The 24,199-nt window shown below is 42.9% G+C and overlaps 1 protein-coding gene across 1 annotated transcript in view; it reads right to left on the reverse strand.

Annotated features, from left to right (window-relative positions):
- SMPD3 (sphingomyelin phosphodiesterase 3) overlaps nt 1-24,199 on the reverse strand; it is a 47,380-nt gene that overhangs the window by 17,601 nt on the left and 5,580 nt on the right. The window contains exon 2 of the mRNA XM_063312743.1: nt 13,008-13,083. Coding sequence (XP_063168813.1) covers nt 13,008-13,083 — 76 coding nt within the window. The remainder of the gene's footprint in view (nt 1-13,007; nt 13,084-24,199) is intronic.

The raw sequence follows: 24,199 nt of genomic DNA on the forward strand, positions 1-24,199 counted from the left end.
AGCTGGAGCTGGACTCCAAGAGGACCCTCAGTTTGCATACCGGTCTCAAAAGGAGAAGTGTAAGACCAAAGATGGAAGATAGAATATCTCCAAAGTTGGAGGGCCGAAAGATATCCACATCTACTTCGTGTGGTCAGGAATGAACCTGGGTCAATTATTAACCTCCCCTTCCTGATCCACACGTTCTCCAGACACTGAGACAGGCCTTGGACCAAGATATACTGTATAATTGGATATTATCAGTGTACTGCTGATACCCAACCCCAGACTAACGGATGACCTCAGGGATGACAGGTTTCCCCTCCCCTCCCTATGCACACACTTCATGACCAGTCGGTTAATAATTACTCCAGTGATGTTCTAAAAAACTCGTTTGTCTTTTTTTTTTTGACAAAATATTAATATGTATAATTCACAGCCATATTTGAATAATGGCTGCTTTAAAAGCATGGCAAAAGATAATGGATGACATTTTTAGCGTTCAAAAATGGCCAGCCACAGTTTCATCCTGAAGAATCATTCCGATTCCACCAAGACACAGAGAACATTTTTTTTCCTGTGACAAGTTAAATGGCCTGGATGGCAGCAGATATTAATTAACTCTAGATTCTGATTTTCCACTGCAGATAACAGTTGTTGCCATTCGGTGAGCAGAAGCATCGCAGACTGTGTGGAAGAGGATTCCTGCCTGAAATTTGAGAAGCTGGGTTTAGCCTCTTCCTTGGCTACTGGCATTTAAAGACATTTCAGGGGCAGAAGCAGTAATGACAAGTGCCTTTTTAAAAAACAGTTAACCAGCATCTGCCCCCCCCCAAAAAAACTTTATCCAGCCAACTCCAACTGGTCTTTGATCATAAAGCAAACTAGTATAAATTTTAGATGGGTACCTGGAAAAAATCTAAGTATGAATAAGTGGGACTGGAACAAGAAACTGAGAGCCAATTACAAAGGGATCAAAGACTAAATGTGATTAAATATTCATTGGAGAGCTGTGTCTTGCTTCAAAAAGAAGATTTGCATGTAGGAGACCCCAACTGCAATTCTTAGTATCTCCAGGAATCTTCTAAAACAGCCCTGTCTGAAATAAAGTTGGCAAGGGGTTCAGGGCATTTTGTTGTCTCAAAATGGGAAAAAGGAGCAAAAAACTTTAAGCAGAGAGACTGGATGATGGGTGGATGCTATGGCAATTTCTTTCAAAATTCAGGAATGGGAAAAGGGAGGTCACTGTTCCAGGACAAGCCCATACATGCATTCCTGATGCTACCGGGACTCTGTTGGTCTTGCAACTATAGAATCTAGGAGGACATATTCTATGGAGTCAACCTTCCCAGAATCCAAGAGGAAAATCTCTTACAATGCAGAATTTTCCTCTGATCCTCAGATGGAACCACCATGGGGTAATTCTTGTCACTTGCTAGTGTAAATGCTCTTCTGTAGTAGGGATCTGATGTATTGAGTAGACAATCTGCTGGCTTCAAGGAACAATTGATTCTATTCAAATTAAAATAACTCAGAAGCAATATGACAGTTTCAATTGGATTTGCCTCTCCTGTATTCTACGCTTAATGTTGGATCCGGCACTCTTTAATACTAGTGCCAAGAAGGCATGGCTGATCCCCAGAAATTGCTCATGTTCCTGTCTACACACGGTAAGAAGTAGCCAGAAGAATATCTAAGAAGTGGGGCATTTTGTAGGTTGGTTGAAAAAGTGCTCTAATCATCATCTTTAAAACTTCCCAGGTGCTCTTTCCCACAGACCAGGTAGAAGCTCCATAAATAAGCAATGTGCTTATTTTATCCCACTCAGACATCTCTCAGAGCAGCTAACAGGCAGAAGAAACTTGCTGCTCCTGGCATTACAATTTAAAAGACACAATGTGCAAAGGAAGGGAATGTGGAGAAAGGGGGAAGCAAGCCATCCCAAGCATGTGTTCTTAAAAGCTATCATGGCCAGCTAAGATGAAAAGAGGGTTAGGGCACTTGATGGAATGGCTACCAGTTAGTAACCCATTTAAGAATACTCAGAACTAGTCTTCCATCAAAGATGATAGAAATGCCCAGCTTCTCTTCTCTCCCAGTGATCTGCATTCTGATTTTGCTGTGGAGTCTAAGTAATCTTAGTCACCTAAGATACTGACCACCCATCTTGTGACAGCAAATTCAATCACAAGTCATGTCAAGTCTCCCATGAACCCAATTTGACCCCTGGTGGGAATGTTCAAGTAGCCTTCTTCTTGGGTGGTGCTTTTGACTTTCCAATCTAGTCTATAGCTCTGGTATTTCTTGTTCCTTCCCATCCAAGTACCAATCAAGTACTATCCTCCTTAGCTTCAAGAGCCAGAAAAAGTTAGTCATGGGCTGCCTTTGCTGAAAGAATTAAGGGTAGGGTGATTAGCAACTGTGGCATCCAGTTCACTTCTAAGTTCTGGAAGTCATTTTTAAAGTCAACTGGTGCATCCCAGTCTCTGAGTTCAAGTCATCACCCCCAGACCGACGGAGCAATGGAATGATTGAATGCCACCCTAGAACAGTTCTTAAGATGTTACATTAATTACCAACAGGACAACTGGGTAGACCTTTTGCCCTTCGTGGAAGTTGGGTACAACAATTCTGTTCATCAGAGCACAGTATTTTCCCCCTTCCAAATTGTATTTATATCATATTTATATTTATATTTATTAGAGTATTCTAATGTTTTTATCTTGGTTGTAAACTGCCCAGAGTCCCCCCTTTGGGGGGAGATGGGTGGTGGCTAAATTTAATAGAAGGGAAGGAAGGAAGGAAGGAAGGAAGGAAGGAAGGAAGGAAGGAAGGAAGGAAGGAAGGAAGGAAAGTCTCCCTTAACTGGAGCTCAACTCATAATGGCTACAAGAATGTGAATATGAAGTTTTCTTGGCAACAAGTAAACCATTTGCCATTGGTCTTTGGAGCATTTTTGTTCCCCACCCCACCCCACCAGGCTAGTCTGCAGCTTTAGCATTTACTGGCCATATCCCATCCAAGAACTAACCAGGTTCAGCCCTACTTAGCTTTTCTGAAATCAGCAAAGATTGGTTAGATATTCCTTGCTGTGAAATTTTAATGACAAGTTGAGTGAAATGGTGAGGGGGTGGTTTTTTGGTCTACCTGGAAGCTACTGCTGATCCTGGTGTTACTGGTGACTTTGCATTTAAGACAGCAGAGGAAGGAAAATGCCCCTTAATTTTCCATATTATTTACAATGTTCTAAAAGTTCCAGTTCTGCCTCCAGGCACCTTTCCCCCCCCCCCCTAAATGGTAAAGGTTTCCCTTGACATTAAGTCCAGTCGTGTCCGACTCTAGAGGGCGGTGCTCATCTCCGTTTCAAAGCTGAAGAGCCGGCATTTGTCCGTAGACACTTCCGTGGTCGTGTGGCCGGCATGACTACATGGAATGCCGTTACCTGCCCACCAAAGCGGTACCTATTAATCTATTCACATTTGCATGTTTTCGAACTGCTAGGTTTACCCTAAATGGTAAAGCCTTATAAACCCAATGTAATGGTTGCCTATTCTAAAACACTGTCAGACTCATGAACAGGAATTCAAAGATATCTGATTTATTAAAGAATAGTATGCAGGATCACAGAGAAAGCTGAGAATGATGAAAGCGCGCCAAATTCAAACTAAAAACCCTCGGTGCAAATGAAATCCCTCCCCCCGTAGAATCTTCTCAAGTTCACAATCCCAGGTGCTCCGAACGGTTTCTGATGGTCTGCGGGAAAAGGCCTTGAACAGAGAAGATAACCCAAACACATTCCATTGTCCTGATTTCACATACGGAGCTTGGTACAAGGTCTCACAGCAGCTCCCTCCCAAACAGAAATGCGCGTCAGCGCCATGGCATGTGAAATGTTACGATGTATAAACTACAGTGAACATGACATACTGCCCCCCCAAAATAAAGAATACATTAAGCAGCAGGCTTCAAAGAGTAAGCAAGGTGGAAATGGCAAACTAAATCAGGAGTGATTTTTCTACACTGGCTGTAGAAGCCCCTGTGGTTTCCCCCCCTTTCGTTTTGACATGGCACAAACAGGACAGGAAGCAACATAGTCTTTTACATCACGTCTCAAGTTTGGCCACCAAAATTGATGATGAACCAAATGCAAGGTTTTGACAAAACCAAAGTGTCCAGCAAGTTTATCATCATGGGAACGCTGCAAAACATCAGCTCTTAAAGTTTCAGGCACATAAAGGTGGTGTTCCACCCACGCCAGACCATTTTCAAAAGAAACAGTGTCTTTATTAGCTAGCAACCAAGTGTCAGATTTCAGTGCCTGGAGAAAGTCCTTCTGTAACTGACAAGGAACTTGTACTTTCCGCTTCCCAGACTGGGCTGGGGGTGGGGTTGCCTGTGCACGGGTCTGGCTCCGAGTGACAGCAACCAAGCCCAGTTGTGGTTCAGTAAGAACAGTCCCAACCACATCTGCCACCTGCTCAAGGTCTTGAGGTAAACGTGACAAAGCATCAGCCAGAAAGTTTTTCTTTCCCAGGATAAATTTTAACTGGAAGTTAAAGTGACTGAAAAACTGAGCCCAGCGAATTTGTTTAGGGATGAGACGCCAGGGGGTGAGGAGGGCTTGCAAATTCCTGTGATCGGTCCAAACCTCGGGCATTTAGCACTTTCAAGGAGGTGATGCCAGGTTTCCAAAGCGGCTTTTACAGCAAACACCTCCTTTTCCCAAAAGTGCCAATGGCGTTCGGTTTCAGAAAATTTTCTGGACAGATAAGCGCAGGGTTTTAAGTGATTTTCAGAATCCTTCTGTAACAAAATAGCCCCAACTGAGGAGTCAGAAGTCAGGAGTCCATCAACTTGGACCACAAAGGGGCGTTCAGGATCAGGGTGCTGTAGAATAGGCTCAGCAGTGAAAAGGGTTTTCAACTTTTCAAACGCTGCCTGGCATTCAGGCGTCCAATTCAGCACGGCCCCAGGGTGTTTTACTTTGCGTGTCTCCCCCAAGCCCTTGGTACGGAGTAAATCAGTGAGGGGCAAGGCAATCTCAGCAAACCCCTGGATAAACTGGTGATAATAATTACTGAACCCGAGGAAACTTTGCAATTGCCTCTGGGTACGGGGATGTTCCCAACTTAGAATAGCCTGAATTTTTGCAGGGACCTTCTCAATATCCTTGTCAGACACCCAATAGCCCAGATAGTCAAGTTGGGTTTTGTGAAATTCACATTTGGAAACTTTGGCATAGAGTTTGGCATCTCTAAGTTTGTGTAACACCTGTTTGAGGAGGCGTTCGTGTTCCTCCTCGGTTTCAGTGTAAATGAGAACATCATCTAAGTAAACCAGGACCCCTTTAAACAAATGATCATGTAAAACTTCATTAATCAACTGCATGAAGACTCCGGGTGCCCCTGCTAACCCAAAAGGGAGGACTTTGTACTGAAACAATCCTAGTGGGCAATTAAAAGCAGTTTTCCACTCATCCCCAGCTCTTATGCGAATGCAGAAATAGGCTTCGCGAAGATTGAGCTTGGAGAAAATCTTGCCCTTTGACAAATGAGCTAACATGTCCTTCATGAGCGGGAGAGGGTACTTGTTGACATTAGAGATGGAATTTAACCCTCGATAGTCCACACAGAGTCAAAGCGTGCCATCTTTCTTTTCCCGGAATAACACAGGGGCCCCAACTGGGGAAGTAGCAGGTTCAATAAATCCCCTTGACAGATTTTTGTCAATAAAGTCCCATAATGCCTCAAGCTCCTTCTGAGTCATTGGATAAATTTTTGGCTTGGGCAACTGAGCATTGGGAACCAACTCTATTGCACAGTCAGTTTTCCGGTGGGGGGAGTAGCTGATCTGCTTCCATCTCCCCAAATACGTCTGCAAAGTCTTGGTATTGATCAGGCAAGCCTTCTAAATGTGGCAAGTTAGGGCGTGGCATGGCGATCACTGCCCTTCCAACCCCTGCACGTGCAACTCTCTCTGCTATAGGAGCTTGGTAAAAACCATCTTTAAAAGTCACAGTTCTGTGCTCCCAGTTTATATAGGGGCTTCGATAGGTCAACCAGGGGATCCCCAGAATTACCAAGGGGTTGCCAACAGGTGTTACAACGAATTTCAAAGTCTCATGGTGGCTGCCCATTTGCAGTGCGACAGTTCCAGTGAAATGGGTTGCCACCCCCCCACCCCCCCGCCATTGAACCATCCAACTGTGTGAAGATCAAAGGCTGCTGGAGGGGGAAGCTAGGCAGGTCCAAAGCAGCAACCAGATCAGGGTGAATTAAACACCCGGAACACCCAGAGTCAACTAAAGCCCATACCTCTGTAGTTTTTGTGCGGGAACCCAATTTCACTTTTACTGCTAAAGTGGGACAGTCAGCACTCACCATAGCATCTTCGCGCCCATCCTCCTCCACCTGCCCACAGGCGCTGTTCATGGCAGGTGGCTGGCATTTCCCGCCGGCTCCTTAGAGTCGTATTCAGCCTCTCCCGAAAAGTAGATTACTTCCTCAGCGTTGGCTGTCCCCTTGGCTCCTGTCATCCACCATGAGGGGGTGTGTGATTTGGCCGGCGGCTTCCCCGCTCAATCTCCAGCTTTGGCTTTTGGGCAATCAGCTGCTTGGTGGTCCTCCTTTCCGCATCGGAGGCACTGACCCCTCATGTAGCGCTGGTCTCTCTCCTCATCCCAAGCTCTATAGCTTTGCCAGCAGTCGTAGCACTTCGGGGTCCCCTCATGGTGGTGGGTGGGTTTTCAGATTTTCTAGTTTGCATGAAGGTATGCTGAGTGTGCTCAGCCTTGCCTGCCAGACAGATCCAGTCATACAATGACTCTTGGTTGTCTCTACACAACGCCCACCATAGGATGTCCCAGTTGAGTCCCTCTTTAAACTGTTCTATTAGGGCTGACTGAGACCAGTCAGGGATTTTCCCAGCTAGAGCCTTAAACTCTAGGGCGTAATCAGCTACGGACATTTGGCCCTGGGTAAGATCCTTCAGCGCCTTCTTAGCTCTTGCCTTGGCCAGAGGATCCTCAAAATGCAGCTGTAATGCCCACATGAAATCATAGAAATAATCAAGTGCAGGGGAGTCAGCATCACTTAACTGAACATACCAGTCAGCCACTCGACCCTTCAACTTGGTAGCAATGGCAGTTATTTTAGCCTCTTTGGAAGGGAAGTATGCTCCAAACTGCCTCATATAACTTTTAGCATTAGTTAAAAAGAAAGATAACTTTGTTGGATGCCCATCAAACTTGACAGAAAAGTCTCTCACCCCCACTCCGGTTGGAGTGGAATCAGCAGCCACTTGAGTGGTTGGGCCCCAGGTTACAGTAGCTTCCCCTCTTCAGGGTGGGGACACTGGTGATCGAGCCCTGCGGGGTGGAGATCCATCCCGGAGCCGTCTCCGGCCCTGCTCCACAGGCGGTCCAGATAGGAGGATGGGGGATGGTTGCAGGAAGCTGGGATCTCCTCCGTGCCTCCCCTGCCCCTCCAGTGACAGAGACAGGTTTCTTAGCATGTACTCTATCGATTCTATTTTGGCCTCCATCACTCTTAGTCTTTCAGGGGTTTGAGAGTCCTCCCTCCCTCGCGTGTTCGGCTTTCTCTCTGTTGACACCATAGTAGATTCTTTGTCTGGGGTTAGTGGGAACCGATACTTCCAGGACGCCCCCAACGTCCCTGGCTGGGGTTCCAGTACTTCATCCAAGGTGATCAACTCTGTGAGCAATTCGCTGGGGGCCGGTTGCTCTGGCTCTTCCCCATCGTTGGATTCCTCCACCTCAGAATTGGAACTCAATCCATCCCAGGAGTCTGAAGTTTCTAGGGTGAGGTTCAGTTCTTCACTCTTGACTGTCGACTCGGGCATCAAGCTAGCCATCTCCTCAAGTCCCCTGGTCATGAGCTTGGACTCAGCCATCGTTAACTATTTTCCCTCTCAAGAAACTGATCTTGGTAGGAGCTAACGGTACAACTTTGAGGATTCCCAGCTTTATGTAATGGTTGCCTATTCTAAAACACTGTCAGACTCATGAACAGGAATTCAAAGATATCTGATTTATTAAAGAATAGTATGCAGGATCACAGAGAAAGCTGAGAATGATGAAAGCGCGCCAAATTCAAACTAAAAACCCTCGGTGCAAATGAAATCCCTCCCCCCGTAGAATCTTCTCAAGTTCACAATCCCAGGTGCTCCTAATGGTTTCTGATGGTCTGCGGGAAAAGTCCTTGAGCAGAGCACATAACCCAAACACATTCCATTGTAAGGAATTCAGATACAGAGCTTGGCACAAGGTTTCACAGCAGCTCCCTCCCAAACAGAAACGCGCATCAGCGCCATGGCATGTGAAACGTTACAATGTATAAACTACATTGAAACAGTGAACATGACACCCAATTTCTCATGTACTCAACCTAATATGAACATTTGGTAACATAAAGGAATTGAATTTTCTGCCAAAAAACCTGATATTTTAAACTATTCTGATTCAGTTAGATGGAAGATACATTGTTTTCCCATCAAAAATAAGGAAATTCTAATGGGTTGGGAGAGCCAATGTGGTATAGTGGTTAAGGCATCAGGCTAGAAACCAGGAGACTGTGAGTTCCAGTCCTGTCTTAGGCAGGAAGTCAGTTGGGTGACTTTGGGCCAGTCCCTCTGCCTCAGACCAGGGAGAAGGCTGCAATGGCCAACCACTTCCAAAAATCTTGCCAAGCAAAGTGCAAGGACTAATCCAGACAATCACCAGGAGTTAAGACTGACTCGAAGGCACACACACAAACAATGGGCAGATGGAAGAGTTTTGCCACTTTTCTTAGATGGCCCAGAAGTATGTGTGAATATCCCATCCTCTCTTCCTTGTAAGATTCCCACTCTTCAGCAGGCTTCCTTCCCATCCTCCCACTCAATTCCCAGAGAAGACATCAAGTGGATACTTCTTCCAGGGGGTGCTTTTTGAGACTGGGAAGTATAGGCAACCAGGGATTTTGCAGAAGAAAGGAAGATGCATAACAGAACAGAAGAAGAACACTGTCTCCTAACAGTCAAATCTGTTCTAAAGCATACTACTGAAAAAAAAAGTCCACATTAATTTGTAAGTATCCCTGAGAATGAAGGAGAGAAACCAAAGCTTCTTTTACAGGAGAAGGAAACTTTTGGCAAACTGGAGGACAGAGTTCAGCCCAAAGTTAGAATGAATGCTAATATGTCGGCAAAAGTGATGATAAGAGAAGGCTGGGATTGGTGAGCTGCTTAAGGCAACACATTTATGCAAAACACTCTTCTGTGCCATCTAACCAGATTGGTGGCGGGGGGGAACCCTTTTGGTGCAAAATGCAAACTGAACATGGGCTCTTGACACCCATGGCTTTCCAGGTGACAGATTCAGTGCAAGCATGTATTTGTCTAGTCAGGCAAACGGTGACCCTCCAAGGTCTCCATGCACAGCCAGGTTTGCATCATTATGTAGTTCGTCCTTACTTTGTAGAGTTTGATTTATTGCCAGCAAACCAGTCAGAGGCACTTGCTGTAAATGTCCTTGCCTGACTTCTTTGACTCATCCATCATTCAGAGATAATGTGCTGTTGGTTTGGAAGTCTTCCCTTGGAATCGCCAATAACAGCATGCAAGCACACTACATGTGCGATACATTTTCATTAGCTTATTGCTGAGCTTTCTCTCTATTGTTGAGTGCTACTCAAGATCCATCAGGTACTTTTGGGTGAGAAAAATTTAGATGCTTTGAGTTTTATGCGTGAGAGCTCAAGGAGATGTGGACTTAAGAACTCAAAGCAAATTGAGTCAATCAGCAGTAGCTGCATTCACAGAGCATGCTAAGCCCTGGTTGGCTAGAGCACAGTTTACTAAATAAATTACTATTGACTGGGTTCACACAATATACTAAGCAGCTAACACTCCACCATGATTGCATTCATGCAACATGCTAAGCCAAGGCTGGTCTAACTACATTATAGGTTATTCTGTTGTTTGAACAGGACACCGGACTCATCACCAAGAAAGGCTAACGCAAGAATCCAGAACAGTACATGGACTTAACAGTATGTCTGGTGGCCCAAATTACCCGACTCCATTTTAGCCTGGTTGAAGGTACTGCATGAACCTAGTTTTGAATGTTCTACTAATAAGCTATGGCACAACACCTAATAGGAACTTACTGGTTAAGTTTTCACATTGCTCTAATTCATAACATGCATTGTTTGCTATTGGCTTAGTGTGCTGGGTGAATTCAGCCAAATGGGGTTTACTCAGCAATCTGTGGTTCAAGCCACCCTGCCTATGTAAGATGTAAACCCAGCTGACGGAGTCAGACCTCATCAATTTAACTATAGAGGGGTATGGAGTTAGTCTTGAAGAAGATACATGGCCACCATTAGGAAAACAGGAACTTAACCTGGAAAAACAGGAAGAGATGAAGCCCAAGATAGTCCCACTTATGGGGTGACAAGAAGAAAACCTCACCAGCTTGACTTTGTGTATGGGTGTGATTGGCCACATCCATCACGTTGACCATTTCCTGAGTCCTCCATCTTGTGAGAGCACTCATCTGCTCAAAAGTCCAGATGTGCCTCCATTTTGCCATGGCAAGTCATTGCATGAAAAATGCTTCTCTCTCTTCACTCAACCCAAGTCCAAACACATCTCAGTAATTTGTTACATTTTTTAAAGAAAAGAAGGCTGCAAGACTAAACACTCCCTCCCTGTGGTGTCCTCAGAATGTAACTCTTCAAAATCCTTCATCGCTGTTCCTGGAATGGCATGTTTTGCCCATTCTCATTCTCTTCTATGTTATTATTGGCAACAAAAAAGCAGTTTTCTGCTGATCAAGTGGCCAATGGGAAAAATGGATGAAATGATACAAAGCTCCAGAGTCTTCATTTAAATGGCAGAAGGCTGGCTGTTTTCTATCTTGGGTGTAACCCTCTAGTAATTCATGTGGTCTGTGTGTACAGATTCTGTGCTGTGTGTGAACTACCAGACAAAGAAATAAGATCTTCCTAATGCTGTATTAATGGGTTAAATTAGAAGTCTCATGGCATCTTTTTCAAACACTGAAATGGGATGGGAAGGGCAATAGTTCTTCCTGGGGGTGTCTGGCGCCGTAGAGCCCTCCCCACTGAATTAGATCTCATTGCTACTTGGAATTTATATTTATTTTATTCCTATTTATATTCGGCTGTTTGTACTGTTTTTTCTATGTTTTATGGTTTTAATTGTTAATTTTATTGTAAACTGCCCAGAGTCCCCCTTTTGGGGGAGATGGGCGGTGATAAAAATTTGAAAAACAAACGAACAAACAAATAACAAATTTGGTATGTGCATTATAATAAGATAAGCACAACCAAGATTAGTTTCTTGGAGGACCTGTTCTGAATCAGTAAAGGAAATTGTTTAGGGCTACTAGATATCGTCTGGAAGGCTGTAGGTGTTCACTATGTGGCAGCAAAAGATGGAGAAAACTCTTTTTTGCTGTCACCTAGTGGTTTTCCAAGAAAACAAACTGATGGATCATTGAACAAATCACTCCAGAGTTCTCACTCGAGGCACAAATGACCAGGCTCAAGTTTTTCTACTTCGGACACATGATGCAAAGACCCAGACCTCTGGAGAAGGCTCTGATGCTGAGAAAGATGGAAGGAAAGAGAAGAAGAGGACAACCAGCAGCAAGGGGATGGTCCCAGTTACAGTGATAGGTACACCATTGGAAGACTTGAAAGACCACATTAGGGACAAATCATCATGGAGAAAATCTATGAAGTTGCTAAGAGTCAAAAACAACTTGATGGCACATAATCAATCAATCAATCAATCAATCAATCAATCAATCAAATGATTTTCCAAAGTTTTATAGGCCAAATGTGATAGCCCTAATTTTATCACCTCTTTGCGCTAAGTTGTTTTCCTTCTTCTTTAAAAAACAATTCTTACGTTGTTCTCTCCAGTACCACATGCAGCAGTTTATGCAGAACAGGACATGCTCTTTAAAAAATTAAACTTTTGGCAACAGTTTATGTCAGATGTTGAAAAGCCAAGAACCAAAATGCACCTACTAAAAAGATACTTGTTCTGTCAAGTGACTTTTCCCCTTATCATTTCTTTGAATGTTTTCATTTTTTAAAGAAACTTTAAATTTATTATTTAATCCCAAAGCTTTACCAGATGGCATACTGTTTATCATGAGATACGATTTATATAATATTTGGATTATCTTGCATAACTGTGGGTGACAGAAGACAACCCTATTTATTGAAATAAGGCTGGTTAAGCGCAAAAGGCACCCAAGGCTCTTTCTGGATACTTTTATGCAACCAAGAAATAATTTAACCTAATTATTTTCCACCCAACCAGAGCCACAAGCTGATTTTCAACAGGTATCTTTTGCTGATGTGGCAATTAGAAAAGACTAATGCATACTGGAAAGAGAAGCCAATATTGTTTTATTACATGACGTTTAGGGAATATAAATGCGTTCTGTATGATAGGATCAGCCATGCCAGACATGGAAGACTAATTTGCAAACCACTGAAGAAAGCCAAGGCATGTTATAACAGTGAAATGAGGCTGCATGAATTGTTCTATTCCTACCTCTTTGCATTTATACATATGCCCAGCCATCGCTATCTTCCCTCTCATTTCTACATCGCTGTACATTGTTGAAGCGCACCTGCATACATGTTAATGGCTTGCAGAAAAATTATCCTGCAATGCTTCTATCTGTCCTCCTCAGTTTCATGAAACAGAATTTGATTTTGAAATGTACAATATTGAAAAGGAGAAGAACTCTGCTTAGTTTTCCAAGACTAGGCAAAGTTGACCAGGTGCTGCTGCCTAGCTTGGTATCTTGGCTCTACAGAGTATTTAACCTTAATCTAATCCTGCATGCAACATTTTTACTTTCAAAATGTGTGGCATTGATAGGAGGTCATCGAGGGATGAATGGTCCAACCTGTTCCCTGTAGCTGAAATCAACCTTTCCCACACCACACATGGATGATTGAAAGAACCATTCCATACGCTACCTGCCAGAGCTTGCAAGTGGGTGCAGGAAATGTATCCCACAATTCTTTGGTCCTGAGGTGTACTTCCGACTTGCACCTGGAAGATGAGAGAGAGAGAGAAAGAGAGAGAGAGAGAAATAAATATTAATATAGTTAATGGGATGTTTGGTCTCCATCTAGCATCAAAACCCATTGATGAAACACAAGATCTGTTATCTTAGCAAAGGTTTTATACTAGCAAATCCATTCTCAGGGTAGAACCATGCAGAGGAATAACATTGCCCTGGACTGCTCTAGATCACAGGATTTCTCCCAGGAAAAATGTACAGGCTGGATTATCTAAGTGAAGAAAAGATGAGCAAGGAAAAAGGTGTGACTGAAATTAATGGAGTTATCATTTAATGAGGGATGGTACAAATACTATGTTTCAACTTTCTGCCACTTTTCCATGTACTTCCATGCATGCTATACAGTATATCGCCATATCACAAATATAAAACTGTTCCATTTCCACGGTAATCTGCAATTGAAAATTGATTTTGCTGAAAAACCGCCATTATTTTTTTTTTTAAAAAGCTAAATATATTTTCCTCTAAAACCACATATTTTAAAAAGCATTTTCAATCCTGCTGCACCAGTTTTTCTTGCTAAATGGGAAGGCTGGTGGTAAGTAAGTTCCATTTACCTTCTAATCCGAGGTGCAAAGGAAGCCAAGTTATATCACAAGTCACTTAAATCAATAGCAAAGAACGTTACTATGTTTCTTATATCAACCCCATGAGGGTCTGAGTGTTGTTATTCTTGTTATAGAGCCAGATAAATGATGCCAAGAGAAAGACTGATAGCTTTTTCTATGAAGTTATGTCATCAGTTTATTAAAGTACGTGTAAGCATTTGTCTGCACTAAAACAATAGCATCTACTTTTCTCCATATTTTCCTACAACTTTACTTTGTGTGCAAAGAGGGCTCAATTATTTTTTTTAAAAGAAGGACTATGTTCACAAGTTAAATAGATAGTTACCAACAATAAGGGTACCTATCTGCGAACAGAGCCAGTTTGATATTGTGGTTAAGGCATCAGGCTAGGAACCCTCCCCCTCCTCCGGCGCTCAAAAACAAAACCAGCAAAACATAACACAATAATAGATTGACTTGGGAAAGGTGGTATGAGATGACAGTTTTCTTTTTAGGCATAGAAAAAGTACTCTGGCAAAGGGGAAAAGATGTGTTACATATTGTTCTGAAATATTATCCCAATATTTGAAGTCTTTTTGCCCTTGACAATAGGGAGATCATTTCAACTTTCATTCTGGGAAATTCATAGCAGGTTTTAGGAGTCAATTCTTGATGAGATTTTTAGATTAATGCAACTTTATGTATGGTTCCTAAAGATCCAAATCGTGCAAGCCATGGTATTCCCTGTAACACTCTATGGAGGTGAAAATTGGACTTTGAAGAAGCAGAATAGGAAGAATGTTGATGCTGCTGAACTTTGGTATTGGAGAAGACTCCTGAGAATACCATGGACAGCCAAGAAAACAAACCAAAGGATCACTGAACAAATCAACCCAGAATTCTCACTCAAGGCACCAAAGACCAGGGTCAAATTATCCTACTTCAGACATATTATGTGAAGATCTAGTTGTCTGGAGAAGGCTCTGATACTGGGAAAGATGGAAGAAAGGAGAAGAAGAGGTTGACCAGCAGCAAGGAGGATGGACCAAGTTACAGTGTTGTTGAATGCACCATTGGAAGACCTTGAGGACCAGGCTAGGGAGAGATTGTCATTGAGAAAATCTATCTATGTGGTCACCAGGAGTCAAAAATGACTTGACAGCATGTAATCTTCATCTTAGCCCTTCTTCAGCTTTTCCTTCTAAAAAGGGGCCTCTCCAAGTGGCACACAAAGTATGAATACATTTAAAACACAGTAGGGACAGATGTTTATGAAAAACTGGATTAGAACTTGATTGGCTCATCCCTACGATGGGTCAATGAGATTCCCCCCATCTTCAACCGAGATTGTCTCCCTCTAAGTTTGCTTATTCACCACTAAATGTAATTGGCCTCAGAAAGTTGGTATAAACTCCCCCATAAGTTTTTGCTGCCCCTTAAACCTTTAGGCTGGTTACAAACTTCCCTCCATTAGGACCCTAAAACTTAAGAGTGCTCTGCAATGGCTATCAAATTGCACCCTGCAAAGCAAAACTGTATCTCTTGCTGTTGCATCAGATGGATGCCTTAAAGGCAGCTGCAGGGGAGCCGCCATTTTCCATGCAAGTCAAAGACTTTCCCAACATTACAGTTAGAGCCAAGAAGAACCTCGGCATCAAAGAGATCTTTAAATAGGATGCAACAGCATGCAGGGTACTTTGTACCACATTTAATTTAATGTTTAGAGCTTGGTTTTTGTGTATGTTTTCATCCTCCAGGATGTTCCCAGATTTGATGGAACTTAACTTAAAGAGGAGGCAGTTTCCAGGGCATACATTTTGTGAGCAAAGCTGCACAGCAGGAGCGACGCAAGGATGGCCTTTCCTGAGGGTTGTGTGGCAAAGGCATCACAGCACCGAAGGCAATACAAAAGCAATTTCCAACCCAAAACTTTTGAAAGGCTTTCCCCTGCCCCTTCTATGCTGAGTGCCCACCACATTATTGGCTTCAACCTGGGGCTAAACAAGATTTGCAGAAATCCTTTTTTTATGAGTTTGGCATTCTTGCCCCCTTGCCTGCAGAGATTTCTTGTCCTTTACAAAGCAGCTATGTTAGTTATGCTAAGTTGATCTATTATTTAATCATGTTGAAACAGAATGAAATGTAAGTATAAAAAGTTAATGGGAAGAGCTGCAATGTTTGGCTAGTTGCTTGCTTTCCCGTTAAGTTGAAACACTGGTGGCTGGAAAACAACCCCCTTTTGTGGAATTCAGGGTCATGAGATGGGCTGGAAATGATTCTCGGGGGGTGGGCTTTAAAAAAATCGTAAGATGAGATGGCAGGCAGGTTCTTAGAACTAAGAGTTAAACACAGAGAAATGGAAGCACAGCCTTTCAAAATGCTGTACTGAAACCCGCATGTCAGCTGTCAAATACAAGAGGTTCGGGAGAGGACAGCAAATGAAGGTTTAGAGGATGGAATTTCAGCAGATTTGGTATGACAGCCTTTTTCAACCAGGATGCCCTATGTGTGTAGGGACTTCTCATTCCCAAACTCCCTAGCCAGCACGTTTTATTGTAAACCACCCAGAGTCCCCCGTTGGGGGAGATGGGCGGTGATATAAATTAAACCAACAAATAAAATAAATGATCATGAGTGAGAATTCTGGCAGTTGCAGCCCACCCAATTAACTCACTAAGAAATGTCTAGGGCTTTTTATGTACAAGAAATATAAGAAAAGGGACCGCCTATCTCCTTTGGTTTTGGCCCGTCTGATAAGATTGCTGTAGAGTCACTCTGCTTTGGGCTCCCCGGATCAAACAATACCATTTAATGCTGTGTTTCTCAACCTTGGCAACTATAAGATGTGTGGACTTCAACTCCCAGAATTCCCCAGCCGGCCATGCTGGCTAGGAAGTTCTGGGAGTTGAAGTCCATATATCTTAAAGTTGCCAAGGTTGAGAAACAGTGAAATGGGTCCTAGGATACATACCTTCTCTGTCAGGATGCCTGCTCTCTGGAATGATATCCCTCCAGAGATCTGTGTGGCTCTCACCGTGATGATGATGATTAAAAAATGTGACTGTTCTCCCAGGCCTTGGGGATAGAATGCTTGAGGAGTCCCTGACAGTTGTGGTTTTGAGTAAATTTATTCCTAAAATGGCTGACCATTTCAAATGGGAAACTTGAATGAGCAGAAAACTGGGCCCAAAATCTTACCTTCTGCCCAGCTGGCCTCCCTCCCCAAGTTGGTTATTGATTTGATTTCTTCCTGCCACAATCAAAAGACTTTCACAGTCATAATCTCATCAAATTTTGCTAAATGTGCAAAACCATCAACATACTGTATAAAATAAGTAATTAAAACTACCGATAAGAACAGGCCACAAATAGGTGGCGACATCCATAGCTGTCCTCAATAGCTCTGTTTGGTTTCTAAAAAGCTAATAAGGTCGATGCTGATCAGATATTCTCAAGGGCACGTGCTGCAGCAGGGAAACAGTAGCTGCAAGCTTCTATCTCCCTTGCCACCCAAAGCGAGGAACTATTAGAAGATTCTCCTGAGACTTCCATGTTGGATAGTTTAATACTGGGTAGAGGAGGCTATCTTGGAGTTCCATTTTATTGCCACCAAACTACAAGGCGTTTCCAGTCTCTAACACTGATTCTGGCCAGTCTGCAACACTGATTCTGAATAGGGTCTTCAGAGTGACAGCTTGTGAGCTGGCAATGATGGCTGCCAGAGAAGGTATTGATCATCATCACTTCTCAACAGCTAGGTTTGAGAAGCAAGCTTAATTTATTTATGAATTCACCCATTTTCGGGGTTCACATAATGTGTTGAATCACAAAACAACCCAAAGGCCTGGTTTCACAGCATGCATTGAACCACCCAGAAACACACACTAATCAATATTAAAATAAACCAAGTTTAGCAAATGGTGTAAATGCAGCTCGTACGTCTTCAGCTGACCTGATTAAGCATGTGTGCTGAACCCAGACGCTGGGCTCCTGCAGAGAGCATGAGAGTGAATTGCAGCACTGAGGCCAAGGGGAGGGGATGTGCTGGCAGAAGCAGCATAGAAAGCTGAGGAGAGAAATGGACTATTGGACTGTTACCTCAAGCAGGAAGACTTCGTCCACCTGAGAAGGTGGATCCCTTGGAGACCACCGGCTCACAGCATTGGAAAAAAGCCAAATGGCAATAGATTCAGGATATACACTTCACACAGCCTGCTATTAAATGCTGGGATTCTACCTGATGAAACAACCACCTTGGGCCTGCACAGTATTAGAAGGGGATTAGCTGAATTCATGAAGAATTAGGCTATTATTGACATCATGAAGGCTACATCACTTTCTCCTGTAGTAAATGAAAAATACCCTCCCGTTCTCCAGTTACTGGAGTTATTGCAGAACATGACTCGTTGTGCACAACACACCAGAAATGCTCAAAATGGAGAGTTTGCAGTTGCGGGAATCCAGCCATTTATTTATTTATTTATTTATTTATTTTATTAGTCGCATTTCTATTAATGCCCATCTCCCCCCAAGAGGGGACTTAGGGCGGTTGCTTTGAGCATGACCCAGACCATCTCTCTAAGGCTTAATAGGGATTATTTCTTTGGGAGTGCATGTTCTGCTGTGTAAATGCAAGAACTGTTCTTTCTAAGCCCACATCTAAGATTTGATGTGTTTTATCAATCCAGTCCAGGAATGTGAAAAGTGGCAAGTCTTCAGTTTTCACTACTTTGCTTATTAAGAAGAATAGAGACAAGGGAGAAGCAATGAAAAAGATATTCATATGATTATTAAAGCAAAGTCATATTTCTCTTACTCAGCTTAATAACAGAAAGCAAAAAATGCTTCTTCCTAAGTTTCCCTTCCAAGTTATCCTCCTGGTTGGAGGTGATTGGAGTTGTAGCCAATCTGAAAGGTGCTGAGTTTGGGGAGGCTCTTTGGATACAGCTAGTAAGGGTGGATTCCAGCCAAGGCTTGCATTAGCAAAGGCAGCATCTAAAATATTTAGATTACTGCCTAGGCATAATGCAGAAAGCTTGTTTTTAAGAAGCTGACAAGTCCACCGACGGAGATGGCCCCAAAGTAGCTGCAAAGTTCTGAAACTTTGGTGGGTCAGTTTGTCTCTGTTTCTGTATAGCCAAGCCAATAGTTTTATCTCTAAAGGAGATTTACACCATCACTAGTAGAGTTTTGAACTTTGTTTCCTCTTTGAATAGCTGCCCTGGTAGCCCAGTGCAGCCTGCTTTAATGTTACTTTTGATATTTGCAATTGTTTGATATTTCAACATTTTCTCTGTTGAAACTCCAAGCTGGTTGGAGGAAGATCTTTAGACCTAGATCAGTTTTATTACAGCAATGGCCTGCATCAACTCTCCACAGTTTGGAAGTTTGAGAAGTATTGGGGCCCCGACTCCTGGAATTCCTCAGTCGGTGGGAGTTGTAGCCATGAAACATCTGGAAAGTGATGGACTGGAGAAGATGCACTTCCAGAGTCCCACCATCTCCTTTTGCAGGGCTATGAGCCAAATTAAGATGAATGATAAGAACTAAAGATGATCTGGTCAGTACGAGTGATTTGAAAAGGTCTTTCTTGAAGGCCTGGCAGTAGAAGACCAATAACCCAATCAGTTAAATTCTCTAAACTCAAGTGGATTCCATCTTTGTTTCTGGCAAGGATGTAGAAGTAATTCAGATTCTAGGTTATGATGGGGATGGAGGACAGGAGGAGGAGGACTCGCCAAAACAGAAAAAAGAAATGTTTATTAGCACACTCTTCTTATGTATAAGTAATGAGATATGATGCTAAAGCTACAGTATAGGCAGAAAGTTTAGAGTAGTGTTTTTCAAACTTGGCAACTTTAAGATATTCAGAATTCCCCAGCAGGAACTCTGGGAGTTGAAGTCCACACATCTTAAAGTTGCCAAGTTTGAAAAACACTGGTTTAGAATATGGAGATAGTCCTGAAGAAAAAATATGGCTTAAACTTAAAAGAATCTTTAAAAGTTTGGTCTAGTGGTTAAGGTGCTGGGCTAGAAACCAGGAGACGGTGAGTTCTAGTCCCGCCTTAAGCATGAAAGCCAGCTGGGTGACCTTGGGCCAGTCCCTCTCTCTCAGCCCAGGACGAAGGAGGCAACAGCTTCTGAAAAGCCTTGCCAAAAAAACTGCAGGTGTAGAAATAGGGGAACAAATAGCAGAGCAGTTGTATGCACGCAAAGTCTTTCAGAAGGAAGTCTGCTGGCTTTAATAGGACTACTCCAAAATACATATTTTGCCAGTTTGGTCTAGTGGTTAAGGCAACGGGCTAGAAACCAGGAGACTGTAAGTTCTAGTCCCGCCTTAGGCATGAAAGCCGGCTGCGTGACTTTGGGCCAATCGCGCTCTCTCTCAGCCCAACCCACCTCACAGGATTGTTGTTGTGGGGAAAATGGGAGGAGGAGGGAGTATTAGGTATGTTCACCACCTTGAGTTATTTATAAAATATTATTATTTATAAATATATTATTTATAAAATAATAAAGGCAGGATAAATACAAAATAAAATAAAATAAATAAAAGCTGGACAGTTTCTCTTTTCCTTGTTTCCCAATTTCCTTGATTCTCTTACACCCAAAAGAATCAAGGGTGGCCAAGCATGAGTTTCTTCCTCCCTCCCTTTTCAGAGTTAAGCTGTTTTTGTGAACCACTGCTGCATACTATATTTTTGTCAAGGCTATATCTGCACTCCTTGACGAAGGTAGACAAACTTTGCTATAAATAAAAATGGAATACGTCTCATCATACTGAAGAAGACTATGATGAAATGATGTATGTGTCTATACTTTGAGTATATTCACACATGACATATTTAACTTGCTTATTGAATTAGCCCATTTGGTGGGGGTGTGCACAATACATTGACCCATAAACTATCCAGATGGTATGGCTTTACAGAGCATAAACTCCTGCAAGACTTATCCAAGTTAATACCAGTCCAGCTTGCAGCTGAATCAGCTGTAGGCTGACCATATTTCCTTGAGACAAAAACAGGACATTGGGATGGCAAAACGGGGCAGGGCTGGGCGACGGGCTGGATCGGCAGGCAGGAACTTCTCTGGTTTTCTCGGGCTGGGAATCTTCGGATTCCTTCGTTTGCGAGAGGCAAGGCTGGGCTGGAGAGTCTGGTGAACGGTTGTCCCCGACAAGCCGTTCCCCCTCTGGCCGTGCTTTGACGTTCTTTTCTTCCTACCTTTCAAGGCAGAACCCAATCGGCTCGCCTTTTGATCACCACCTATCAGCCGATCCTGTTTTTTTCTTTTTAGGTTTCCAGCCAGGTTGAGCTCTGTGGCTTTTTTCCTGCCATTTCTGCTGAGCTCCCCCTCCTTCCACTCAAAGTCAGACTGCCTTCTGACAGGTTTGCGGGAACTTTCAAATTCTTGAGTAAGGTTTTTAATGAAACGGGACAAAATGGACATTTATATTAAAACAACGGGACGGTCTGGAAATGTTAAAAAAATGGGACTGTCCTGTTCAAAACGGGATGTATGGTCAGGCTAATCAGCTGATTCAATCTGGCATGTGGTGAGTTAGCCATTAGACTGTCTCTTGTTGAAGTGGCAATTGTTTGGGGCAGCTTTAAGATTCCTGATCTTCTTTTGTCAACCTCTTGTCCTCTAAATCTAACTTGAATTAGGCATTTCTCCTCTTAGAATGTGACAGTACAAAGAGGGGTTTCTTTGGAAGAGGGGCTTCCAAAAGACAGTAAAGGTAGCTTTTCAAAGAGGCTGTCCTTCAGAAGCTAATATATTTGGCAAGTTTATGGCTTCTATATTCCTGTGTTAGTGTTTTGGTTTTGGTTGCAACATGTTTCTCCTGAAAAGACCTGGAAGAGCATGAGAGAATAGCTGTCACCTAAAATTGCCCACCCCAGTATGACAAACACACCTCTCTTCATGTCCTCCTAACAAACCAGAGTGGGACTCACATTGTAAGGCCTCTTCTACCAGTGATCTTCATTCTACAATCTCCATCTTGAGAGTGACTTCTAACCAGACCTCAGAACTAAAATATGGGGGTCAAAGTTTTGGTTCTTTATTATTTGCCTCCTCCCTGATTCCACTTATTATCTTACATAAATTAAGAATTCTAGAGGCTTCAAAAACTTGGCCACTTTTTGGCTAAGTTCCTATAATGGACTAGAGTAGGGGGGGTTGGGTAGTTTGTGGTTCAGGGTTGTAGGAACAGCCATCTTCTTAGCATGTGATATGAACCTGTTAATTTGTAATGTTAATATGACTTATTTGTTTTAACATCATGTATTCTGTGAAAACAGCATGTTGATCTAAGGCAGTGTCTCTCAACCTTGACAACTTTAAGAGGTGTGGACTTCAACACCCAGCATTCCCCATGCTGGCTGGGGAATTCTGGGAGTTGAAGTCCTCACCTCTTAAAGTTGCCAAGGTTGAGAAACATTGATCTAAGGTATGGAGGGTTTATGAAGCCCACCTTTGTGTAATTTTAGTTTATCAAAATAAAGGCATTATCTGGGTATGGATCTGGGATTTTCACCCCTCATGGCTTTCTTTGTCTTCTCTTCTTCCTCACCTCTGCTTTTGTGTTTAATCTAATCATTCCAGCTCATGATCAGATTGTACAAGTAGTCCTCACTTAATAACTATTTGTTTAGTGACAGTTCAGACTTACAACAGTGCTGGAAAAACCTACTTACAACCGGTCTTCACACTTATGACCATTGCCACACATCCCCACGGTCATGTGATCATAATTTGGGCACTTGGCAACTGGTTTGCATTTATGACCATCACAGTGTCCTGTGGTCATATGATCACCATTTTTGACCTTCCTGGCTGGCTTCTGGCAAGCAAAATCAATGGGAAACCACACAATTTGCTTAACAACCACATGGTTCTCTTAGGCCTTTGGTGATTCACTTAACAACTGCTGCAAAAAAGGTTGTAAAATCAGGTTGGATTCGCTTAATGACTGCTTTGCTTAGCAACCAAAATTCCAGTCCCAATTGTTGTTAAGCGAGGACTACCTGTATATTCTCCTGCGTTTGGTAGAGCAGTTCTTGATTCAGTGACTGCAAACCAAAACACATGCATTGGTCAAAACTTTGTTAAAAAGGTGAATCCTAAAGAGAAGTGCACAGACAACAAAGGCTATTTTTCTGTCACTCACTTCTTTAAAATCTGCAAACAAATGCAGAAGTTGGATGAAATGGATTTATGGTTGACTGGATTAAATCTGACATAAACTGATTTGTCCATTCCTAGCTGAAGAAGCATATTCTTGGGCTTACATCAAATGCCTCACAATTGTTTATATTAACTTCCTCAAATCTTGTGTCCTCTGGATGTTTGGGGGCTACATATTCCTGTTTCCTGGCCGAGTGGCCATCAAACCTGCTGGCTAGGAAAAAAACTCAGAGTCATAGTCCTAAGACATTTAGCGGGTAGCAGTTGGGTTGGGGACATTGCTTTAGAGCAGCCTTTCTCAACTTTTGACCCTGGAGGAACCCCTGAAATCTTTTCCAGGCCTCAGGGAACCCCTGCACATTCCGGCTCAAATATCGGCCAGAAGTTCCAAAATTATTATATTCGCTTCCTGGGTAGGCCTGTATCTATGCATTAAGAGTGTTCCTAAACTAAAAATAAAGAATGAAACTTACCTCTCGAATATGACGTTTCCCGAATTCAAAGTAATTTTTTAAATACGTCGTGATCTCCCAGGGAGCCCCTACTGACCACTCGTGGAACCCTGGTTGAGAAACCCTGCTTTAGATCCTGGACAATTTAATGCAAAGGATAACTACAAAAAAACAAGGAGACTAGAGTCCAGAATAAACCATACTGAGGACTGTTCCTGGAACCTTCCTGCTAATGGTGAGAATCATAAAATTGTAGAGTTGGAAGGGATCTTCCTGTCCAACCTACTACAATGTGCAGGAAACCAATTAAATCATCCTTGAAATGTGGCTGTCCAGAGTCTTCTAAAACACCTCCAGAGATGGGGAACTCAGAACGCCTGTTGGTAGTCTGTTCCCCTGTTGCACAGATCACATACTTAATAAGTTTTTCCATATGTTTCAACAAAATCTAGGCAGCTGCAATGTGTGCCCAACATTCTCATCCTAATTTCTGCTGCAGTGGGAAAGAGTTCCTCACCATCCCCTCTAAGGCATTATGCCTTATTGATTTGATTTATATCTTGCTGTTCACACAGAAGCTCACGGTAGCCTGCATAGCACTCCCTCCTCCCATTTCCCCCACAGGTTCCACCCTTTGAAATAGGCTGGGCTGAGAGAGAGGGGCTGGCCCAAAGCCCCCCAGGGAGCTTCTGTGCTGAGCAGGGACTTGAACTCACAGATTCCCCAATGCCAATCCAACACCTTCATCGCTATACCATCCTAGCTTTCAGCACGGTTCTGCCAACACTGAAAAGGTGCTCTACGCAGGAGCTTTGAAACTTTGAAGCTTTTCATCTAGGCTGGAGAAACCAAGCCTGTTTCTTCATCTTGGTTTTCTCAGCTGCCTAGTA

This window comes from Candoia aspera, chromosome 11 (assembly GCF_035149785.1).
Source record: "Candoia aspera isolate rCanAsp1 chromosome 11, rCanAsp1.hap2, whole genome shotgun sequence".
In the NCBI taxonomy this organism is placed as follows: domain Eukaryota; kingdom Metazoa; phylum Chordata; class Lepidosauria; order Squamata; family Boidae; genus Candoia; species Candoia aspera.